This window comes from Dromaius novaehollandiae, chromosome Z (assembly GCF_036370855.1).
Source record: "Dromaius novaehollandiae isolate bDroNov1 chromosome Z, bDroNov1.hap1, whole genome shotgun sequence".
Classification (NCBI taxonomy): Eukaryota; Metazoa; Chordata; class Aves; order Casuariiformes; family Dromaiidae; genus Dromaius; species Dromaius novaehollandiae.
Window position 1 is genome coordinate 56,829,208 of NC_088132.1, and position 22,852 is coordinate 56,852,059.

General features: G+C 40.2%; 1 protein-coding gene across 11 annotated transcripts in view; it reads left to right on the forward strand.

Annotated features, from left to right (window-relative positions):
* Positions 1-22,852, forward strand: part of LOC135324650 (rho guanine nucleotide exchange factor 28-like) — a 133,641-nt gene that overhangs the window by 3,082 nt on the left and 107,707 nt on the right. For 5 of the 11 annotated variants that reach the window (XM_064501319.1, XM_064501329.1, XM_064501326.1 and 2 more), the window contains exon 1: positions 6,051-6,110. In XM_064501319.1, coding sequence (XP_064357389.1) covers positions 6,066-6,110 — 45 coding nt within the window. In that variant the 5' untranslated portion in view covers positions 6,051-6,065. Of the gene's footprint in view, positions 1-5,876; positions 5,921-6,050; positions 6,111-22,852 lie in introns of those variants that run through there. The other 6 variants (XM_064501321.1, XM_064501323.1, XM_064501322.1 and 3 more) reach the window with 3 other exon arrangements.

Below are 22,852 nucleotides of genomic sequence, written 5' to 3' on the forward strand. Positions count from 1 at the left end.
GATAAGGGGTTCACAGATTTTGCTCTGACATAATTGCTTCACTGTGTGTAAAATATGAAGTGATAATTCTAAAAACTCTTACAAAAATCCTTAATTTAAAAAAAATTCTCAAAAATATCATTAAAGAAATATCGGAGGTGAGACAGAAGTCTGGCAATAATATCAGACTAAAGTTTGTTTTAGTTATTTTGTATATGTATTAGTTTTCTTTTTGTCTTTCAGTAATGCATAAACTTACATTTCTGAGTTTTCTAAAATCTGGAGCTCCATTTTATTTTTAGTTGAAATGAAAATGCTACTTTAAAAATCTTAATACAGGAATGCATAAAGAATCCATTTTGCCAGCGTAAGGAACAGGCTTTTTTTTCTATGAGTCACTTTTCTAGAGTTGTTTTTGTATGCTAAAGCCCAAATCTATTTTTAAAAGTTTAAAAAATGTCACCCTTTTTGGAGACTCTTTATTTTCTCTGCAAAGGAGCACAAAATGGCTGTGGCTTTAACAAACTGAAGAAATATGAAAGCCATGAGTGGAGTGATGTTTTTTGGAAGGAGATTTAGGCTTCTTTTTGTCACAGACTGTTGAAATGAGGGCTATATTAAAAGGTGTTTGGCTACATTTCTCCTGTTCACTTGTTACGAGAACAACTAACGTGTGGTGAAGTAATCAAGACTAATGCAAGCTGCTTCATTATAAATTTAATAGATAACGGTTTATTTTACCTCTTGCTCTGAATAGTATTAGAATGAAGTATATGCGTGTTCTTGCAAGTTGCTAGCTGAGGTCTTGCTACATGCTATAGATTTTTATGAGAACTAAGTATAAAAATGTAAGATTATGTCTAAAAACTTGGCTATAAAGTTACAAATCTCTGAATTTTGGAATGTAGTATTTATCATACATTTATTTTCAGCTTGCTACTTTTTTTTTTTCCCCCTTTAATTCCTCTAAGGTCTTTTAATCGGGTCCAGAGCAAGGATCTGCACATAGAAGAATATTCTTTACCAAATTAGACCTGCTCTCCATGCAGCATGTCTCCTGGTGCTTTAGAAGCCATGACTGAGCCTTTTGATACACATACGTAACTCTGATGGAATCTGTAAATCCAAAAATACACTTTGGTTTGGTTGCCATGTTTGTTGAAATGGAGCAGTTTGAACGTTGTTAATGGAAAATTGCTGGTTTATGAATACTGTGCTGGAATCTCACAGTTTTTGAAGGGTATTAAGATATGAGAAGTATAAAAACAGTATGATGTACAATAATTCAAATCTATCTGAGATGCTTTCATGTGGACTGATACAACACTTAACTTGTAGGGACTATTGTGTGACATAATAAGAGGGCAATAACAGCAGTGGTGTGTAACATAGGCTTCAAGTGGAAGAGAGCTAGGTAGAGGCTATCTTAAAATGCTTGTGCTACTAGACATTAACAATGCATGAGGTACTTCGCTTAGAAACAGATATTAAAGCAACACAAATGATGCACTTGACATGCCTGCTTACCTTCCAATGGCTTCTGGATGAGACATACCCATTCTTTCTTGTTGCTCCAGGTGCTCAGAAATCAAGACTTAATGTGCTTGCCTTAATGGTAGTAATGGAACTGTAATTCTCAGTGTTTTATAGACATGAGTCTAAATAGAGCCACCAAAAAGAAAAAAAGGGGGCAAGGAAGAAGAATTAAATTCTTCAGGCACCTGCAAAGTATCACTGGTGGTTTATTTACATAGCTTCACAGTTTTGACTTTGTCATTTGCTTTACAATCTATGAAGCAGCAGTAGGTCTGTGATGCAGGGGTGTGGGATTATGGTGCAAGAGGAGAATATAGGGAGTAGGGCCTAAAGATCTCATGTTTTGTTAACTTTGAAGTGATCTGTGGAAGAGAAATGTGAAACATATACTTTATACTGCTGCTTATAGTTTGCAGCAATTTGCAAGGCTTATACAACCTGTAGCCTGGTCCTACTTAATGAGCCTTGGGGGCTCGTGATGACAGCAGTGGAGCCCTGAGTTAAGTCCATATGAGCACAGCAGTCTGGTCACAGAGCAGGATCAAAGCCTGAGTCCTGTTTTCACATACTCTGCTCCTTTCTCCCACAGTTATACTCTTTATTTACATGGAAGAGGAGAAAGTCAAATTCTGAGTTGGAAGCCAGGTTACTCTAGGATCCAGAAATACCCTTTTTTGTGTCTAGGAAAATGCTGATGATGCACAGTAGGTGCTAGGGCAGCCAAATAGTAGTCACAGTGGACTTGGAGGGAGAGTATTTTGGCTGCTGAAGGGTCACCTTGTCAACCAGTAGAAATGCCTTTGTGCTGAGATTTATGTAATGCTTTCCCTTATCTAATTTCTTCAGTGTGTACGGAGTGAAAAAGTTTGATAGCTGGCAGATTTTCCATTAAAATGCAGTTAGGCCAGTCTCTAATGCTTTTATTTTCCAGTAGTATATTTCCTTCTTTTGGTCTTTCTAACATTGACATGTCTTGATACTTGGGCAAACCATTCTATAAAATGCTAAAATCTGTAATGTTAAAAGAAAATGAATACATGAGATTCCCACAGTTGGCAACCAAAAAATAAAATATTGGGAGAGAAAGAGAAGGGTGTTGGAGGGATTATTCAAATATGTTGCATCTTTTGATAAAACACAGCTACATTTGTGGATATTCATGTTGATAAACTTGAGCTGGCCAGGAGACCAGAAATAGCATTTGCCACAAGGTCAAATGGGAGACTAGAGATTTTAAAAGTTGTTATGTAAATTATTTTGATTTGAAGATTGCATATTCTTTGTTGCATATTTGCCTCTGCTTGCCTGAAACCTATTCTCCAAGTCTCTCCAGTTTACAGCACGTGACAACAAATGCTTCCGTTACATTTCCTGCTAAATTGAATCAAACTGGAAGCTGAAAAGGTTTTTTTTGTCTGTATAGATGAATCCTGCTTCTGCTGAAATTGTGTGGGCTTGATCTTTGTGGGCAGTGCCTGAAATTGGACCTGTTTGTCTGTTAGATGCCAGTCCTGCCGGTTTCTGTGTCATAGGCACAGCTGTCAGGAACAGATCAAGTTCTGCTCTGTGAAATGATGTGTGTCCACAATGCCAGGGAACTGAACCTGCAGCCTGCACTCGCTGTGCAGAGGACCTGCTCCTTGGTGGCTCAGAGCACGTGTCTCCACCGCATCTGTCAGACCCTGGAGAATCTGCTGCTTTGTGAATTCAGCAGTTCTCACCTGTACGGAGGAGGCGAGCGATAGGGTAGCAGGCGATGATATCTCGTTCAGTCCCTTAGTCTGAAACGGAGATTGCAGAACAGCTGCTCAATGGCCTAAGCCGAGTATTTCCTCTCGACGAGTATCCTTTTCTTCCTCTTGCCTCTCCCAGTCACTTCTAGCAGCCAAGCCCTGGATGGAGGAGAGACGTGAACCATTTGTGTAAAAACCTTTTCTAAACAACTGGCACTCTAAGAGGGACAGAAAATCAGAATTGTTTGCTTAGTGCTGTGTGTTGACATTCATGGGTCCTTCTGCAGGAAGCAAAAGGAGGATCAGTTTGCTACCCTTTTGCATCCAGGAAGCATCATTATAAAGGGGGTTTGTCAGGGGAGTGCATGTAGAAAATACTGAGCATATTTCAAAGTGGTTATAGTTGGTGTTCAACATCTAATGTCTTCTGAGTGCTGTAAAAAAAAAAATTGATCACTTCAGATGACCTAAATGCTTATTTTATTTGTCCATTCAAGATCAATAGTGAGCTAGGTGCTTAATATTTCAGAATGGAGAGACAAACCACCAGAGGAGCCACAGTGTAACATAAATGAAGGGTGAGGGAACTGAAGTTAGGATGGCATGGTATCTCCAGTGAATTTTGTTTGTATTGTCCAATATAAAAGGATTTTATTGCCCTGCTAGTACAATGATAACCCCCCAACGGAAGGGCTGCATTATGCTTTCTCACGCACACTTGCAGTAGGGTAGGAAGATTAGAGGCATGCCTGCCTTTTTCATCCTTTCTTTGAGGGGAAGAAAGATATTCGCATATGCCTCTTGAGGCTGTAGGGTTCAAGCTATTCATATGACAGAAATAATCAAAAATATGTCTTGTTCTGTTGGCATGGCATGGCTTAATGATTTGAGTGTGCTCCCATTTTCTTGCAGAAGAGATGATGGAGTTTAATCTGGATATCTTCCTTTAAAGAGGGAAAACCATTGCAGTTGAAGGGATTTCCTATAGCAAAACAGAGCAATGGTGAAAAACAGCTGGCTGGCATGTAGCAATAGAAAAACAGTTGTGTTATGTCTCTCATTTCAGCCTACCATTAAATGATGCCCATGCCCTTTATGTATGTAACGTGTGTGTGGCGGTAATTGTGAGCTGGTGACAGGTCCAGGATAGGAGTTAATGAGCTTCATCCGTTCTGTAATGTGACACTTGTGAAAAGCTCCACCTTGCAATTTGCCTTGTGGAATTAATGTTACAGCTTTTTAGTTTCTCTTGGAACCATGTTTTCCTCTGCACAGATAGGAGTGTGCTTCAAATGCTGCAGCTCTCAAGGTTATATTCAGGATTCTGTTGCTGAACAACTACAGAGCTTTGTCTCAGCCCGTCAAAGCGAGACACCTTGGAGTCAGCCGCAGGATTCTTCCTCCGTGCGCTGAAAATAAGAAACCCCTCTGTCTGAGTCTAGCTGCTGACTAGACTGACTGGATTAGTGTTTGCCTGATACCCTTTTCTTAAAATATGAAAGATTGTTTTTGGCTGAATGTTTGTGGCCAGTGATTTTGTAAAGGGTTTTTTCTTTTGTGTTAAAGTCGTACTGAAGTCAAACCACAAGAATGTAGCTACTTGTGAATGTTGATGAATTGACAGGCACCACAAGACATTTATTAACAAACTGTGCTTTAAAAGGAGTGTGTGTTGAGGGGGTTCATTTTTGTTTTTGATGGAAGCTGTGCATTTGATTTTCCCAGTTTGTAGGAAGGGAACTTTTCAGATCCTATCTGACTCATAGGCAGGCTATACCTATGCATTAACAAGCTATGTGCTGCACAACCACGCTTGGAAACTTTTCAGCTGTAAAAACAAGGCCACATCTGAGTTGAGGCAGCCTCTTCTTAAGACAGACTCTTTTTTGTAGCCTGTTTCGGTAAGTGGAGGGAGATTTGTGCATAGTCGCTGAACCCACCTTGCCATTCTAAAGATGTGAAGTTGCTTCTGGTGTGATTTTTCTCATTTGTCAGGAATGTTATATTTAGGGTATTCATTTTGAGGATGTAGCAAGCTTGAAATACAATATGAGAAACCAGTGTTGCAATGACAACCGTAATTATACTAATTCCAGTGATTTATTCTATCAGTAGCTTGCTGTTTAGGTGTCTAAGGCAACCTGCCTTGGGGGTGTCTTCTATGAAGTTACTAAAATACTGAAACCAGATGCTTGGGATGTTGATGTGGAGTACAAGGTTGCTACAACTACGTCTCTAGGTCAAATTTAAAATTCTTTCCTTTGCCTCTAGAGATAAGAAAGACTACATACAATTCACAGGACTTCATTTGCCACAACTGCAAATGTCTCAGTGGCCTGAGCTCAGCTGTCTGTTGACCTGTTTTGTTTACTGTCTATTGTGTGAAAAGCACACAGCATGTTAACTAAAACCAGCCACCCCTCCTCCAGCATTATACAGGCATCATTATACCAGCATTTCCTCGTTCTGGGGAAATTTAGGCCAACCAGACATATGATGAGTTTAGTATCCTTTATTTCCTTGATCCTGGAAGATGTTAGCTTAGTTTACAAACTTGAACAGGATACAATAATATTAATACCTCCTGATTCGGTGTGTAATAATTCCACTTGTTTATTCTGTTTCTAGATGCCGTGACAATGGAGTTGAGCTGCACTGAAGTACCTCTTTATGTAAGTTCTACAACATTAGGCTTCTGCCCTCAGAGTCGCTTTCTTTTGGATAACAGCTCATTCAAAAGCAGAATGAATGAAACCAAAAACCATTCTCTGGTTGTCAGAGACCTTAGACTGTTGAATGTGGCCGTGTAATGCAGGCATGTGTGGGGATGATGTTTTCAGTACTGTGATTCACTTTTCTGAAGTAAGTTTAAAACTGTTTTCCCTTTATGATAATTATTCTCTTCTTTCTTCTTCAGTACTCTCAATTTCAGTTTTCAAAAATAGAGATAGTCTGTGAAGAGGCAATATTCGCTTCCTAGTTTCCCGTGGTTTACAGCTGAGTTTTTTTCTATAAAGTTCAAAATTACCATTCTTCCTTAAAGCAGAAAGTTGTATCTAATCTCAAAAAATGAGTGGGTTGAAATTTGTTAGTCAAATGGAGTTTTTCTGTGAAATTTGCAGTGATTGGGTAAAATAGGTGAACTCAGTTGTTAACAGAAGTCAGGATGTGCATCGGTAAAATTTAGTTTACTGGGTCCTTTAATTGGGATGTGGGTATGAGGATTAAAACTTTGGCAGTCCAGTCTTCATTATTATTAATAAAACATGGTTGTCTTTTCTGGGCTGTTCTGCCTTGGTTTTTGATTAGAATGGTAGTAGCTGGGGTATGCGAATGTTGGTGTCTATGAGGGTAGTGGAAGGCTATTGAGTGGGGACCAAAAGGGTGGTGAAAGGTGAAAGAAGACAGACAAAACTATTAACTGCTTATTGTGGGGATAGAGATAATGGGGATAAATGGGATGGGGAGGGAGGAGTGTAAATCATCTGTACCCTGGAGGCTTGAAGAACGTAGAATTACTAACCCATCAGCCAGAGTTTTTGCTGTATTTGTCGTCTTTGCAGTGGGAACCTCAGGCTGGAGAAAATTAGGTGTAGTATCTTTAATGGCAAAAAAAGGCAGAAGGAGATTAGTGAGGCCTGTTCATGTGATGTCAGTCACATGTGAGGTCTTAAAAGCAAGTTTTGAAGGAAAGAATAATCAAGGACATGGCAGTAATGGATAAAACTCAATATGTTTTTATCATAGGTGGTTGTATCAGGCTAATCCGATACCTTCCCTTGATAGATAACTGACCAGTTAGACAAGGGCAATGCAATGGGTTTAATCTGTCTAGTTGCAAGTGAAACATTTGATCCTGTGTCTCGCAGGAAATTCTTTTGTAAGATGAAGAAGGTGGAGATTAATATTGTAACTGTAAGACAGATAAGGAGCTAGATAAATGGATATTACTATGGGTTATATTGCAAAAACAGGTATTAGAGTAGAGAGAGAGATATTACAAGTGATACTGCTGAAGGATCAGACTTAAGGCCGGTTCTACTTAATATTTTGATTATAACCCTGGTGTGAGAGCCAGATGTATGCTCATGAAATATGTGTAGATTTGTGAATGTCATAATATTGGGAGGTACTGGTTCGTACTGAGCAGAATTCAGTAATCGTGTGGGCAGACTGAATTCTCCTACATTTTGTTTACTCTAGTTAATAAGATCATGATACAAAGCTATGTGTTTGGGGACTAATAGTGATAAACGCACTATAAACTAAGCACTTAATGGATAAGAAGAGGACTCAGGGTGTAGTAGACAGCAGTAGGATGACTGAGATGAAAATATGATTTTAGCTGGGATCACGTAGTCTAAGCTTTGCACTAGTGAGAGCGAGTGTCAGAACTCAGCTTTACTAAGTTGCTGGTTGTCATCCGTAGCCTCACACCAGCCACAGTGGGCAAGTCCCAGACAAATCTCTTAGCTTAACAGAGACCTGAAGAGAGTGTTTTGAATTGCAGTTATACAGTCACCAGCTTGTTTACTTGCAAGGAAATAGGGTGAGGTGGTGGCTTTCTGGGAGACCTGCAGAGATTCTCCTGAGCCTGAGGGTAATGGTGAAATGTGCACTTCCAGAGATGCAGCAGGAGCATCTGCCCTGGCTGGCACCCTGGGTAAGCCCTGGAAGCTGGGCCTTGAGTCATTTCCGAACAGTCTCCTACATTTCGCATGGGAGAGCATGGGGGAGATGTGTGCCCGTGGGAAGAAGGGTATGTAAGTCTTTCAGGGCTTCTGCAGGGTTTGGGAAGGGGCTATATAACACTCTAAGGTGATTGAGAGAGATCGAAAGTTGTCCGTCATCCTTCATCTAACACTTGACCTCTTGGCAGACCTTATAATGATCATCTAGGGTTAATCAAGTTATTCTGGTGTGGTCCACTTCTGTGCGTGGTGGAAGTTAGCAGCTGCAGTGTTGCATCTTCAGAGTCTTGCCAGTCACAATATTGTTCCTAACCTGAGTACTTCTGAGTGCGTCTGGGAAGATTGAAGGTGTCCGTCTCTCTTGAAGGAGTCCTTGAGTCAAGGCACTTCTTTTCTCTTAGTTAGGTCCAATTTACTTCTTCAGTTTTGGAAACTCCTTCCAGCAGCAGCTCCTTTATCTACATGACTTTGCTGGAGAACACCATCAAGTTAATGTTTAAAATAGATGTGAAAGTCCATTCTGATTTTGAAATTCTTTGGACAGCTTACATTAGGCAGTTCTCTGGCTAGCTGAGCTTGTCTAAAATTTAATGAATGTTCATTGGTAAGAAAGGATAGAGAAAGCATCTCTCAGGAAGGTTCTGAGGGAATATGACAAATACCTGAATTGATTCAAATGCAAATATTTCTCTGGTGTGTTCCAGTCCCTTTTAAAGTTGATAGTGGAACTACAGAATACAATGTAATGACAATTGTATACTGCTCACATGCAACCTGACAAATGTCAGCATTGAATTGTAACATGCTAATTTCCACAGGACTAAAATGGGCATTAGTCCTAAGTCTTTTATATTCAGTCTGTCAGAACAATCTTTCCATGAAAATGGTCAAAAGGTAGTAAATAGTCCTTCCCTCCAGCCTCTGCAAAAGCATAGGTTTATGTGTGTTCAAGAGAGAGATCTGCCACATGCTAGGTCCAAAATAGGATGCTTTTCATACTGTTTTCAAGTGTTCTTTTCATCTGTATCAGCTGGATTTTACACCCCTCATAATTCCAGGAATATCTGTATGACAGGTGTGTATTTTGTGTAAATTATCTGAGAATATCTACAGCTTCGTGTTTATAATGCGCTTGCAAATATTTTTAAAGATTATATGCGAGATATTTTTTTGACTTGGTGTATGTGAGCAACTATTGCAAAGCTGGAGGATTCACACAGCACTGTTATTTCAAACTGTTGCACTTTTTCAGTACTGAACTTCTTTGCAAATCGATCTGGTCAACTGAGTGACCACTGTTTATTTTTTGTTACATAAAAACAAATATATTCAGAAAGCTTAAGGTCTTTGCTAGATAATATGATTTTTGTGAAATGTAATTAAAAAATACTTATGAAATTACTTAATCTCAAAAATGCATTATTTTGAGGCACTTTTCCTCATATATAATTTTAGTGGCAGCAATACGATTAAAATCTAGTTACAACACACATAAATGTCATAGTTTAAAAAATAAATGGTAATGAAACAGAAAATTAAATATTTCAAGTGCATGTTTTTCAGTTAATTTGAGGAGCCTGTTTCCGGCTTCTAGACAGCAAAATACTGGTAACCACATCACGAAATTATTCCTTATAAGCCAGTCTAATTTTCAGGATTGTCTAGCCATGGAGAAACAGATACATAAATAAATACGCTAATATCATACATATTGTTCCTTCATTCAATACTAATGATAAATTGTTTAAGTGAGCTTTCTCCCTCTTCAATTATGTTTGTATTTTTTAACTCACAAAAATGAAATTATATTTATCCAGGCCTTTCTGTAAGGAGAGCAGCAAGCTGAGTCTTTTCATTTTGCAATACAGTAAACACAGTATGTGGAATGGGACCATACTGTCTTTAGGCAGCCACCAGTATCATTGTAGACAAAAAATGTTATGAAAAAAGAAAGGGTTTTTTTGAAAGATAAAAAGCAAAGTATTTCACAAAGCACTTTGAAGATATTACAGATTTAAATATGGCAGTTGTTCCTCCTACTGAAAGCAGCTGCTGGTATGGAAAACCAGATCTCTCTCCTAGAAAAGTCCCTCCTTATTTAATGGTAGGTGACTTTTTTAGAAATGTTAGTGGTCATCAATGCTGATCTTTGACACTGGCAAAGAAATTTCCTGCTGCCATGGGGCAAGCAGATCGTGGGAGCAGTCAGCTTTCAGGAGGAGGAGATGAGTGATCTCAGAAGTCTGTAGATTATTCTTTACTGAGAGCCTGCTAAATGTTTCTCTTGGGAGTAGTGGAGAGAAATAAAGAGATGCTGAGTCAAAGAGGATATCCACAACAATTCCCAGTAGGCACCAGAGGGGCCTCTCCTTCCAAGGAGCAGTGGGAGGTTACATGTCAATTCTGTCTTTCCAAAGGAATATTTAGATGTTAGTTCTCTGAGAAGAGGCAGGGGCATAGGCTCCAAGCTCTGAGGATCAAGATCTGCAGGAAAAGAAAACTTCCGCTTGGCCTTTCCCTCCTTATGATGTTAATACCCCTTTACTGTACATTGCTTACTAGTTCTCAAAATGCATTTTCCTGAGATACCAAATTGTCCTGCCTGCAACCGTCTCTCTCACTGGAGTCAGCTAAAAATGCTTGAGATCAAAACGCTTATTTAATTTCTCTTATACTCTGATATACCCAGTCTATCCCTTTAACTAACTCTCCTAGGTGTTTGTGTGAGTTTGCTCTTGTTTGAGGTTGGGGTTTGTTTCCCATGCTATTACAGCTGCTCTGGTGAAGTGTAGGCCCCAAGGAGATCAGCGTGCTTATGTGTTTGCTGTTTAGTACTGATGTATTGAAGTACTCTTACAAGCTCTGACACTGCAGTGAGATTTTCTCTCCCCAGATCGGGGAGGGCTGAATTTAGCTCTCGCCGCAGGAGGGCAGGATGTAGCACCAAGCTGTTTGCATTTGGAGAATGGCCGAGTGCCTTGAGACTTTCCCAACTTGCGGTAGGTCAGTACTACTTTTGGCTAGATCAGGCTACAGGCCCAGCTCAGCTTTGGCAAAATGATTTTTTCTTAGTGTATCAACAGCTGTTAGGACAGCACCCATTGAAATATTATTTAAAAAGTGGAGTTAGTAGTTTCAGGAGTGACCTTTCCTCTTTAATTCTCTTGTGAATTTTCATAATTTTACAACATCAGTCCATTTTAAGTCTTCTGTCTTCCCTTTTGCTACATAATAGTTCTTTATTATGGATCGGAGAGTCTTGGCAGATAAAGTTTTATGGAAGAACAAAGAAGCAACTCATTAGAGAGGGTCCAAAATTTTCATGACCTAAATTTTCTTGCAGAAAAGTTGATTTAATTGTGAAAAATGTTGATGCACCAAAAAGAATGATTAGTAATAGGAAAATTTTAAATGCAAAAATGTGAATTACCCTTTCAGGAGTAGACTAATTGTATTGCTGTGTTTTGACTTAATGGTGCCATTTATAGCTTTCTGGAGACAAACTGAAAATTCAGTTATCCATCTTTGTCTCTTACCTTTTTCTTTTAACTTCAAACTGTTTATCTGTTGGAAAGTGTATGGAGATACGTGCATTAAAAGAAGGCAAGCGCATTTGCTCTCTTTCGTTTGTAAAAACAAAATTTATTTTGCAATGATATTTTAAATTATTACAAAAGCATATGCAGTGTGCCAAAAGTATGATTCTTTCTTCCCACTTTTCTCTTTCCAGTATGTCTCCTCCTCAAAGTCTTTACAGAGTTTGCATGCTCATGCCTGTTCTTTGCTTGTCCTGCCATTTGTTTGCTTGAGTCAGCGATTTGTTCTTGACAATGACACGTAGGCTTAGTTCCCCCTATTTTAGGAACCTATGTTTTCCATTACTGTAGTAATTTCAGTGCCTAATGATTTATAATGCACTGTTTCCCACAGTACTCCTTTGTAGTCATGAAATGTTGTTTAGCTTCATTTACAAAGAAGGTCTGAGGTGCTGTAAGTGTTGTAACAAGCCTAAAACATAACAAGTCTAAAACACAACAAAGGTGTGGTGCAGAAGCAACTCCAGGTTTCTCAAATCCTAACCTAGTGCTCTGAATGGGGCAGCATCCTTCCTCTGTAGCCTGTTTAGATGTTAAGTATGTCTGTTTGAAGAATATTTTTGTGTAAGGTAGTTTGCTTTGCTTGAGGGAATGTGAAAACTGCTTTTAAAGTGTGGCATATCCACAGCTCAGGTGCATCCCATCTCATTTATGGTGCCAAAGGTAAGAGCACAGCTGCTTCAGACACCCACTCTGGTTGTTGGAGGGAGAGAGGCACATCCAAGGGCTGCATCAGAGCTCAGGCAGGCAGAGTGCACGCTCGCGTACGAGGAACCGCAGGGACAGAGCTTGGGGCTCTGGCTCCTTGCTCGCGGCCCTGCAGGGCAGCGGGGGGAATAGAGGCCGAAGGCTGTTCCCGTGAGCATCTGGAGCACCTGAAGCAGTAGGTCCTGAATTCAGACATCAGTTCCCTGCACGTGCAAATGCCCTGTCTACACTAGCATTTTCCTTCGCCATTGCCCTCGTGGGAGCTCGGCCTTGGTAGCAGCGATGGAGGAGTAACGTGTGCCGCCTGGCTGCCTTAGCTGACCTTGCAGACGGACTTGCTCTCAGCAAGTTGAGATGGTAATGTGGTTTCCCTGCTGCCAGTCATTGGCAGCCTCTCTGCACTATTTTAAACATTACTGCTGGCCCAAAAGCTTGACTGTCTTAGAGAGGAGTGCAAAACTAAGAATTATGCTAGTGTAGGCAAGACAGACTCTGGCTGCTTTTTTATCACATGCAATGTGCAGGTAGCCTATCCCTACAAAGGCACTGTGTTGCAAGTTACCTCAGTTAATTATCCTTTGGATCTATGATGTCTTGCTTCCTTCTGTCATTAAGTAACAGTTTCAAAGATCTTTTGATCTTTTGTTACCTTTTCAAAGGATATACCCTCTCTCCAACAGTGTCTGGGCAAATGCCTGGGCTGCAGCCAGGTTCATTAGCATCTTCATTGTTTTCTTATTCTGAGATATTTTGGTTCCTCAAAGATGAGCTGGCATAAATCTCTGGGACCCAGGTGTAAACATGATGACTGTGTATGCACGGATAACTTGACAGTAGAAGGTATTTGAGTAAGATTCACTTAAGATTAGTCATTTATTACATCTTTCTCCAAAAAATAACAAGGAGAAGGGAGGAGAAAGTGAAATAAGCACTTCATACCCATGGGGCCCAGAGAACAGTAACAGCAAATTCCTGGACTGAATTTTAAGGTTCTCCAAAGTGAAGGCTGTTGTACGTGTGGAGAGTTTAACTACCTGGGTTTCTATGGGTAAGAAACATGGCAAAACGAAATTTACTTTAAAAGGTTTTAGTTTGCAGAGAAGCTCATTTCATTATTGAGTAAATAAAGATGTAAGCCAGTAGGCACTGCCCAAGGAAAGAAGTAGGGGAGGTCTCTGCAGCCAGCTCCCTGTGATCATCCTGCCTTCCCCCATTGCTGGGTTGTTGTCGCCCTGGTGCTATTGCACCAGCTGCACACTCAACAGCAGCAACATTGAGGAAAAAAATCATTACACAGTTTCATAGGGTATATTTACACAAATTGCTTCCAGGCCAGTTTCAGAATATTAATGGCTGTTCTGTGGCTGAGTAAATTAAAGGCATTTAGACTTTTATTTTCATACTAAAGTATAACTGGGTTTAGATTAGGAATTTAAGTCCTCTTGTAAAGCTCAGAAAGCAAAGGATGGTCGAGGGCTCTTTTTGAAAGAGGATTTCAGTGTGTATCCAGAAACTGGATTAATTTGATACTTCATCAGCACCTTCTATTTGTGCTGTTTGCACCTTTGTGGTGAGATTTTCCAGAGTACTCAGTGTTGATTGTGTTTCTCCAAATGAAGGCAGTGGTAAAGTGCAATGGGATGTTCACACAACTCAGAACTCTTCCGAAGAATTTCAGTTCTGTGCTGACATCTATGCAAAAGGCGATTAAATAAAGAGGGTTTTATTTGTGCTGTAGCAATATGGCCAGGAGTAATTTGATCATATCTTCCTCTCTGCTGGAAAATGTTTAGAGGTCTGTAGGCAGAGGGACATAGAAAAACACTCAGTGAGACAGTTAAAAAGCTATGAGTCATCCTGTTTGGCAGATAGAAATTCCAAATGATTTTCTAAAGAACATTAGTTGCATACCTAGTTAGAGCTAGAGGGAGAAATGAGATGTAGTTCTTATCCTTCTTCTCAAATGCACAGGTTTCAAGTGCATGAGAACTGGAAAACAGAATTAATAGAAATAATTCAACAATGTATTCTGTTTGGTAGATGTGATTGATGTTCAAAGTGGTACAGGGTTCCACTGTGCTTTTGCATGGAGTAAGTAGGAAGTGGCACCTAGGGCTTACATGTTGCTCCCAAAGTGAGTGGTTGGTCATCTGCACGCTAGTTTTTCCACGCTGCACTAAGAAGAGTTGAGAGGGGAGGAGGGGTGGAAAGGGATAGAGTTTCCCACAGGAGGATGTAGCGTTTTAGTTTTTCTGCCCTTTCCATGTGCTCAATCTTTTCTGGCCAGCACTTTTGGGAAAGAAACCTGCTTCCACCGTTTTGCCCATCCCTTGCTTTTGTGTTCTTTATCACGGGAGCAGGGGAGAGGCCGTCTGTTGCATTAGGGCTGGCTGTAGCCTGGGCCATAGTCTGTGTGTTCAACCAGGCTGAAGTTACTGTCTTAATAGATGGTGATTTTGAAACAAATAAAAACAGAGAAATGTGGCTTAAAATGTATAATGTGTGTCAGGCTTCCAGCCTGGATTTGTTGCTGCACAGGGCCATGTCTACTGGCCTGATCCAGTGCCGGCCGGAGTCAGTGTGTGTGCCAGCCCGGGCCGGGGTGGGCAGGCTGCTTGGTGCGCACACGAGGAGCCGCACAGCGGTCGGCCTGTGTTTGAGGACACAGCTGCTGCCAGAGTGAGACACCGAGGAAATGCATTTAAAACAATGAGTTCTATTTTAAAAGATATGAAGGAAAAGAGTAGGTACTGGAAGGCATGTCCCTTAGCAATTGGATCATTTTTGTTCCTGTGGTGTATGGTTTTTTTCTCTCTCTCTTTTTTTTTTTTTAATTTTACTGCTTAATTCTTTAGATTACCCTATTTCTGGGCATTTACTGTGCACTTGTATTTGTACAGTGTCTGCAACAGTGGAGCCCTGATGTCACCCAGGGCTCTTAGCAGTGTCCTGAGAAAAAGAAGTAATCTGATTTATCTGTTTTTAGTCAAGTTGATTGAAAAAGATAACTCCTCTTTTGTTTCAGTTAGTAATGTCAGAATAGATGTTCAATTTCTATTAACATGCTTTATGGTGGAAGTTTTCTGACCTGTATTTGTAAGCATTACCCTCCCAAGCTTCTTGATTTCTCTGTATGTTTATATGATTTTATACACCAAGATAAATTGTGTGTTACTGTTGACAGCAAAATATTGAACAGTGTTTTGATGACAAATCAACAAGAATGTTAATACATGTTTTGGTACTGTGTAATGCTTGATTTTTTTTTCTTTCTTCTGATAAAGGCATTCAGACTATTTTTATTTCTATCAAGCAGTTCCAGAATTAGAAAGTGTCCTTTCTCCATGAGTGTTGATTACTTTGCCACCTGTGAGACGGAAAGCTTTTCTCTACCTTGCCTGTTGTCATAGTTTGATGATGCACTAAACACAGCTTTAAGACTTCTTGTGACAGATTAAAAAAAGAAGTTATGGCCATCTGATGCAAAGTGCCGATTTGCTATGAACTTGCTCTGCAGGTTCAGATTGTTTAAAAGCATTGGTAGATTAACTCTGTGCTAGCAGCCAGATCAGGTATTGTCTGTCTTCCTGCTGCTGACATACAGCAGGCATAAAAAGCATAAAGCCGGCATAAGCTCTCTGTATCGTGTGTGCTCTCGCTAATTCAACAGAAATGAGATTGTGTGCCCGGGTCTGTCGTGAGTCAGATTAGCATGGCTGGGTGCAGCTCATGGAGAAGTATAAATGGTCTAGCTGCCAGCTGTACCTTTAAAGGAGAGATTAGTGTCATTTCAGACTTGTTTTTAAATAGATTAAAAGAAGCAGCTTAGCATTTATCAGCTTATGTTGAAGAAGAAATTATTGGATGCACTATCTGCTTTTTCTCTTGAATCATTCTGTTCATCCTTATGATTTGCAGAATCTTTTGGAGATTTTGTCCCTTCTGGCTGAATTTTGAGTTTCTGCAGCCAGGTCCTAGGGGAAAACAGCCACTTGTGATCATATGAAGTGTCTAAGCTTCAGAGTTTGGCACTAGAATATATTCCTGAAACGTCTGATCGTTCAAGTTACACTTTATATTTATGTGGCTTTTGGTCTTCCATTATGAATTAATCCTTTCAGTGTCCTAGTAATGCTTGTTGCTGTGCTCTGAGCTCACCGTAGGTACCGGTACAGCAGTGCAGTGTGAGGGTTCGGTGATACCCACACCAGAGCATTACGCTTTTTTGTTTATCTCTTTACAGCAGCGCATGATGCGTGTTTATGGCCTAAAATTGTGCCAGCCGTTCCTTGCAATCTTGGTGAAGTGTAAGCTCCTGCTCTGTTTGTGCTTTACAGCTTTCTTGGGACACTACTGTGTGGTGTGGAGGAAAGAAATGCAAACTGGAATAGCTAGCAAAAAACAAAGCAGGGATGACCAAGAGAGTGCAACAGTAGAAATGGGACCAAGGAGGTCATTTTGCTGTAATAAGATGATACTATGGAAAATAAGGACCTGAGAAGTGCCTGGGGTTATTGTATGTGCACTGAATTAAATACATCAATATGCCTAATACATTTTTCTTTTCAATGTGGGTAATGCTAGAAGCAATTTAGCAGTACAGAGCATCATAGAGACTTGCAGACATATATGTTGTTACCTGTTACTGGATTTCTTCTTTTTGGAGGAATTGCATTGGTTTTGGTGTAAATAAGCAGTATTTTAGATTCCTGCAGTTTTTTATTCTGATGGATTCTAGTTCCTTTTCTTAGGGGCCAAATCTTGCAGTCCTCAACAAGAAACATGTTCTTCTCTCTGTCTCTGTGAAGAGAGTGAGCCTCTGTCACCTTCTCTAGCCTAGTGAGGAAGCAGGACGTGCGGCTTATTTTGAAGCATCAGCTGTGCGAAAATGCCAGTGTGTGCAAGGTCAGAGAATCCTAGTACAGTAGGTGTGCTTCAGTTTGGCACTGAGGGGGTATTAAAATAAGCTTGACTAAAGCCCACAAGGTTTAGGGCTTGATCTTTTATATATATATAAAAAACAAAAGCAGCCCTACTTCTCTCTTCTTATTAAAAATAATTAAAAAAATCATCTCCAGAATTGTCAGCAGGCTAGAGTTGAACTTGTGCATGAAAGCAGTTGTACAGAAACTGAGGCTACGCTAAATTATTTAGTGCAACCTTCTGGCATATTGCTGGCCATTACATTTCACCTAGTTATCATGTATCAAGGTCAAAGACTTGTTAGGCCAAACATTTCAGCTCTTAAAAACCTTTAAAACATGTGCCAGTTGTGGAAGACGGGGGGGAGGGGGGGGGGGGGTGTGCAGTGCAAACGGAGTTGTTCAGGTGAGAAAAAGTTCCCAGCTCTGCGTGTTAGGTGACTATGTGCAGACCCGCGCTTTCAGAACAGGTTAGACAAAAACCATCTTTAAGGAGCGGCTTAGGTAGAGTCGATCCTGCCTTGAGGCGGAGGAGTAGATTAGTTCACCTTTCAGGATCACTTCCAGCCTTCTTTTTCTTTTTGCTTGAATGGTGTATTTTGGTCATCTGTTTGCACATACATGAATGCTTTATATTTTTTCCAGTAAATATTTATTTGAGCACATAATCCCTGGCTATTAAACATCCAGAAAGTGGCAGCAGCTACCACAAAGACTTATTTTCCCTTTTAAAAGGGCATTGAATCTAACCCAAAATGGTGAACTTGCAGAAATTTCATATCAAAATAAGGCAGTTTATAAATCTTCATTAAAAAATTTTTCTGTTGAGGCTTTTCTCCTCAAGGTTGTTTGGAGACCTTGTTAGAAGCATCCTTCAGATTATATTCTGAGATGCAGGTGGCCACTGAAGTCCTTTTTCTCACTCTTTGACAAGAACTCCAGGCTGCCTCCGTTGCTCGTCACTGGGCTTCCCTGTGTGCTCTCACGTGAGCAAAGGCAGAGGAGTCATTTCTTACTTGTGTTGAGAGGTTTCTGAACAAATGCTTTCTCTGCGTTGGTTACAAAGCTACCTCATACTGAAAAAGCACTTAAAAACGCTTGCTGCATAAAGCTCGTGTTGTTTTGAGTCTGACATGAGCTATTGCCTGTGTACTGGGAGAAAGGCTTGTGCACATGCACAAACACTGAGGACCAAAGCTTTACCTGGTGCAAATGAGTGAGGTTCACTTGATGTTGGTGGAGTTTTGCTAGTGTAAATCAGCAGAGGATTTGGCTCTTCTCAGACCACCCTTATGTGCAGATTTAATTTTTATAAAAATACATCTGTAGATTTTTGGGCAGCATACTCTTTTGAGTATGACCATATCATTACATACCTTATCTGTATGTGGAGTTATGCTTGTTCTGTTACTGCAAATGTAAAAGGACTGTTGTTATACTCAGTCGCTTTTTCTCTTGAGCAGTTCAGTTGGGGGAAAAAAGGTAACTACTTTCATTTGAGATGTTTTTAGCATTACAGTTAATGAGTTCATGCCTATACTAAATGTTCAGCTATTATCTCTTATTTTGTCTTTCTATTTGCCGCTCTTTTTTCCTTCCTTGTGTGTAATTGCTGTTTCATTGCTTGTTCAGCCTTGAATCCAGTTGCATTCCTCTCAAACAGGTAGGCATATGCTTTCTTAAACATTTCTGTGACAATGTTTACTACTATTTAGCTACAAGAGGTGTCCCTTGGACATTGTAAAAACATCATTGAAGGTCAGAAAGGTTTGTTTATAACTTTGTCCTTGTTATTAATGATTTAAGTGTGGTCATTTTGTGTTTTTTAAAAAAGTTATTTGCAACTTGCCTGCTGCTTCTCCTGCAGATTATTTGTCTTCTTTGGTGTAGGATTGTTGATTGTTGCAACTAAGTTTCATTACAAAGATCTTGAAAACTACATGGCTGCTCAGGGAAAATATCTTGCCACTGTTCTTAATTTAAGTGCTATCTTAAATATCTTCAAACAATTCACCTTAAAATATAAAGTTTTTCTGAAGCGAGTCTGTTCAACGACGAAGAAAAGTTTTAATGCACTTGTCTTGTTCTGAGGAAAGAACCAGTCCTCACGCTCTGGCAGGGACTGTGTAAAGGGGAGGAAATTAGTCAGTAAAATTCTCCTGCCTCTTTCATGTTGTAGTTAAGTTAATAAGTTAAATAATCAGGATGTTCCCTTTTGGCCTTAAAATTTGTGCATCTATGTATAGCACTTTGTGAGGTCTTGTCTTAGTCAGAATTATTAAGAAAAAGTTTTAATGCACTGATTCTAATTATCTAAAGTAAATATAATTCTGAAATCAGACTGCCTACATGCCTGCTTTATACCGGAATGTACTGTATAACATGCATATCTATGTTAAACTGTAGTGGCTAATGACAGCTTGCGTAGAGGATAAAAGCCCCATTACTGTTAGCAGTACTTGGGGATTCTCATTTACTTCAAGATCTTGGGATTTGCATTTTTGGAACAAAGAAGCCATGTTTTACCTCTGCACATATAAATTCCTTAGAGCATATAATTACAGATTTAGGATCTACTTATGCCATTACATGTATAGATAATATCCTTGCAAAGCCTGAGTTCATACATTATTTCTCAAGCTATTATGTTGCTTGTGTAGTTTGGTAAAGATATTTTTAGGGTATGTTAGGATGCATACTAACAGTATTTAAAAATGGGAGTAATTATTTTTATGGTAAAAGGCTGTCAGAAAAATAGATTTATCCAGACTATTTAGACTAGTATAGGAACCAATTGTTAAGTTTTCAGCAACAGTCAGTGTGGTGGACTGAATCTGTCAGTCCACTAGTGGTTTTTTTGCGTTGCATTTGTTTTGCTGGGGCAGATTGCTAGTGAGGAAGGTATTGTCCAAATGATTCAAAACAGAAGAATTTCAGTTCAGGGTAAGGTGGAAATTCACAGGCATTTATTTGGACAAAAGATGACTTGTGGCAAAGTAGGAATCAGATGCATTAGAAGTTTTGTGATCACTCCTTAGGCTCATCCTGCCTGCCTGGTAGTTGCTGTGCCTCATCCATGAGGGTTTTCTTGCTCTGCTTCTCTCTTCTTCATGTAGGGAGCATACCCATAGTCTCTCACTGCGATGGTCGAGCTGTCCCTCGACATAGCCTTCGTGTAGAGGAAGGTAAGTGCGCTGCTTGGAGGCAGGAGCTGTTTCCCAAGGTTGTCAGGGCAGAACTTTGTTCTTCCGTATGTGAGACATGGAGGCTGTTTCCAGCTTGGGGCTCAGGATGTGGTGCCCCGGGGACCTTGCTTTCTGCTGCTACTTGCCCATCCCTGTCAACTGTTGAGCTCCCTAGAGAAACCAAATAAAAATATGTCTGAAAAACCTGTTTGGTCACATTGAAAGAGTGCTTCGACCTATAAATCCTGTTCAAAGCACAAACCTTCCTAATCTTCTTGGCTCCAGTGCCAGGGCAGCATTTTCACTGGTAATAAAAGATACGCTTTTCTTTCTAAATCTCAAAGAGGGCAAAGCTGCCAAACAGTTGCTCAGTCACAGATTTAGAATCTGATCGGCATCTTTCTCCAAGCCCCGTGGTAGCGGCACCCGACCCGTCTGATCCTCTCCTGTGCTGGGATCGGCGTTCTCGGGGCCTGTGAATTCGCACAGGGATGGGTCTGTTTGGTGATGCACAAGCACCCACCAGGACTGTGCAGGTCCTCTTAGGGTAATGGGTTGGGGGAGCAGGCTTTCTTCCTCTGATGCCAATGGATTTTATCCTCCTAGACACTGGTATTATTGGTGTAACTGGCCAGGAAACTCGGGCCCCTCTGTGTATATAGTTTTATTTTGAAAACAAAGCTCCTGATACAAGACATACTGCCCTATCGCATCATAAAGGCATTTGTCATCAGTGCAAATGAGAAAGCCAGCTTGAAATTTTTGGTGCTTTTGTGTTATTTCAGAGATGGCAATGGTGATCCTGACCCACTTTAAATCAGTGGCAAAACTCCTCTTGACTTAAATGGGCCAAGCCTTTTTCCCATGGTCTTTAAACAGGGTGGCTCTTCCTTCTGTACAATTTCTCTTTGAGATCAGTTCTCTGTGACTGAACCCAGAGATGTGAAGGTGAGGCCAGTGGGGTATGTGGAGAGGGTCTAATAGAAGTAGGAGCTTCTGGATCTGGCACATGTTAATAAAGGGATTTTGTGCAGCCTGCTGCATTGCCAAAGGGACTTCTAGAGGTCTAGTCTTCCTGAACCCTGTAATGCATCTGGGATTTCACAAAACACTGGTCCCTGACATTGTTTTCTTTCTTCTGTTTGAGTATTTTTATATTTTTCTAGTAGATCCCGGTTGTGAGGGAGTGGTCATTGCCTCTCTAACTTTTGAGCTTGAGCTGATTGGACTACTGCCCTGTATTCTGTGTGAAGTTTTGCTTAGGTTAGTTTTTTTGAAAAGAAGCCTATGCAGCAATTGAGGTAATAGGCGACAATTTTATCTGGCCTTTAGCATATTCCTTAGTGCCTTTTTGCAATCAGAGGTGCTGCTGGCTGTCTGAAGTTCTCTACCATTACAGTCCTAGTTGTTTGTCTCCAGTTTCTGTATGTTCCTGAGATGGCTGGGCAAAGTTGAGGTACTCATTCTGAGCCACCCAGATGTAAATTAAGGAGGGTAATGGCAGGCAGGTCTCAATGAATAGCCCTTGGCTTTAAAATTTTCTTCCTCTCTGTGCCTGCCAGAACCAGCACTTATGAACTTCAGGGTGCAGCACCATCCCTAGCATTTATGTGAGGAACTAACTGTAATTAGGATGATGTTTATTTGCTGAGATGGTGAAGTGACACATCCTTTCTTTTGCTGTAATTAAAAGGAGATTGAATTATCTTATGTCCATGTGGACCTTGAGAAGTGTGCTTAATCTTACTTACATACAGAAATAAACCTATAACTACCAAATATTTTCTTCCAAGTTCATCTGGAAATAAATATGCTTTTTAGAGCAAGAAAGGAGTGGGAGAGAGGTTAAACTGTCAGTAGATAAATGAACTTGTGAAAACAGTGTCAAAGGCAGGGCTTACCTAATAACTGGTATATTCACAGGAACATGGCTCGGAAAAATCCTGTGCTGTCCACACTATCCCAGCTGCCTTGTATTCAGGCCACTTGGTCTGTTTTCCAAAGATGAGGGGCCTATGTGGCTTGTCTAGGTTGCATTTCAGTACCCAAAGGACAGCTGTCAGGTCTAGATCAGTTCTGTATTTAGAAATGCACACTGTATTGGAAGAAATATGTCAGTAGGACGCTTTTCCAGCTACAGTGTCTGGAACAGGCACAGAAAAAATGTCACTTTCTAGGAACGTGATGTCTCAATTTCAGGTAGTGCATATATTGTCATTTTTTTCTGTCATTTTTGCTCTTTTTATAGTTATATGTGAATTAGGGCTTAATTACCTACTTTTAAATGCTGATAACCCTAACTGTAATTTCTGTACTTTAGTGACAGGTCAGTGTCAGGTTTTTGTGGACTTGAGAGAGTGCCATGTTCCTGCCTTGCAATATGTGGTAGGAAACAGTGGAGCAAATGGTTTTCCCCGGAGGCAGTGACAGTCAAGTCAAACAATTTTTTCTGTGAATATGAATTTCTTGTGGAACTCCTGGTATTGTATTTCACTGTTGTTT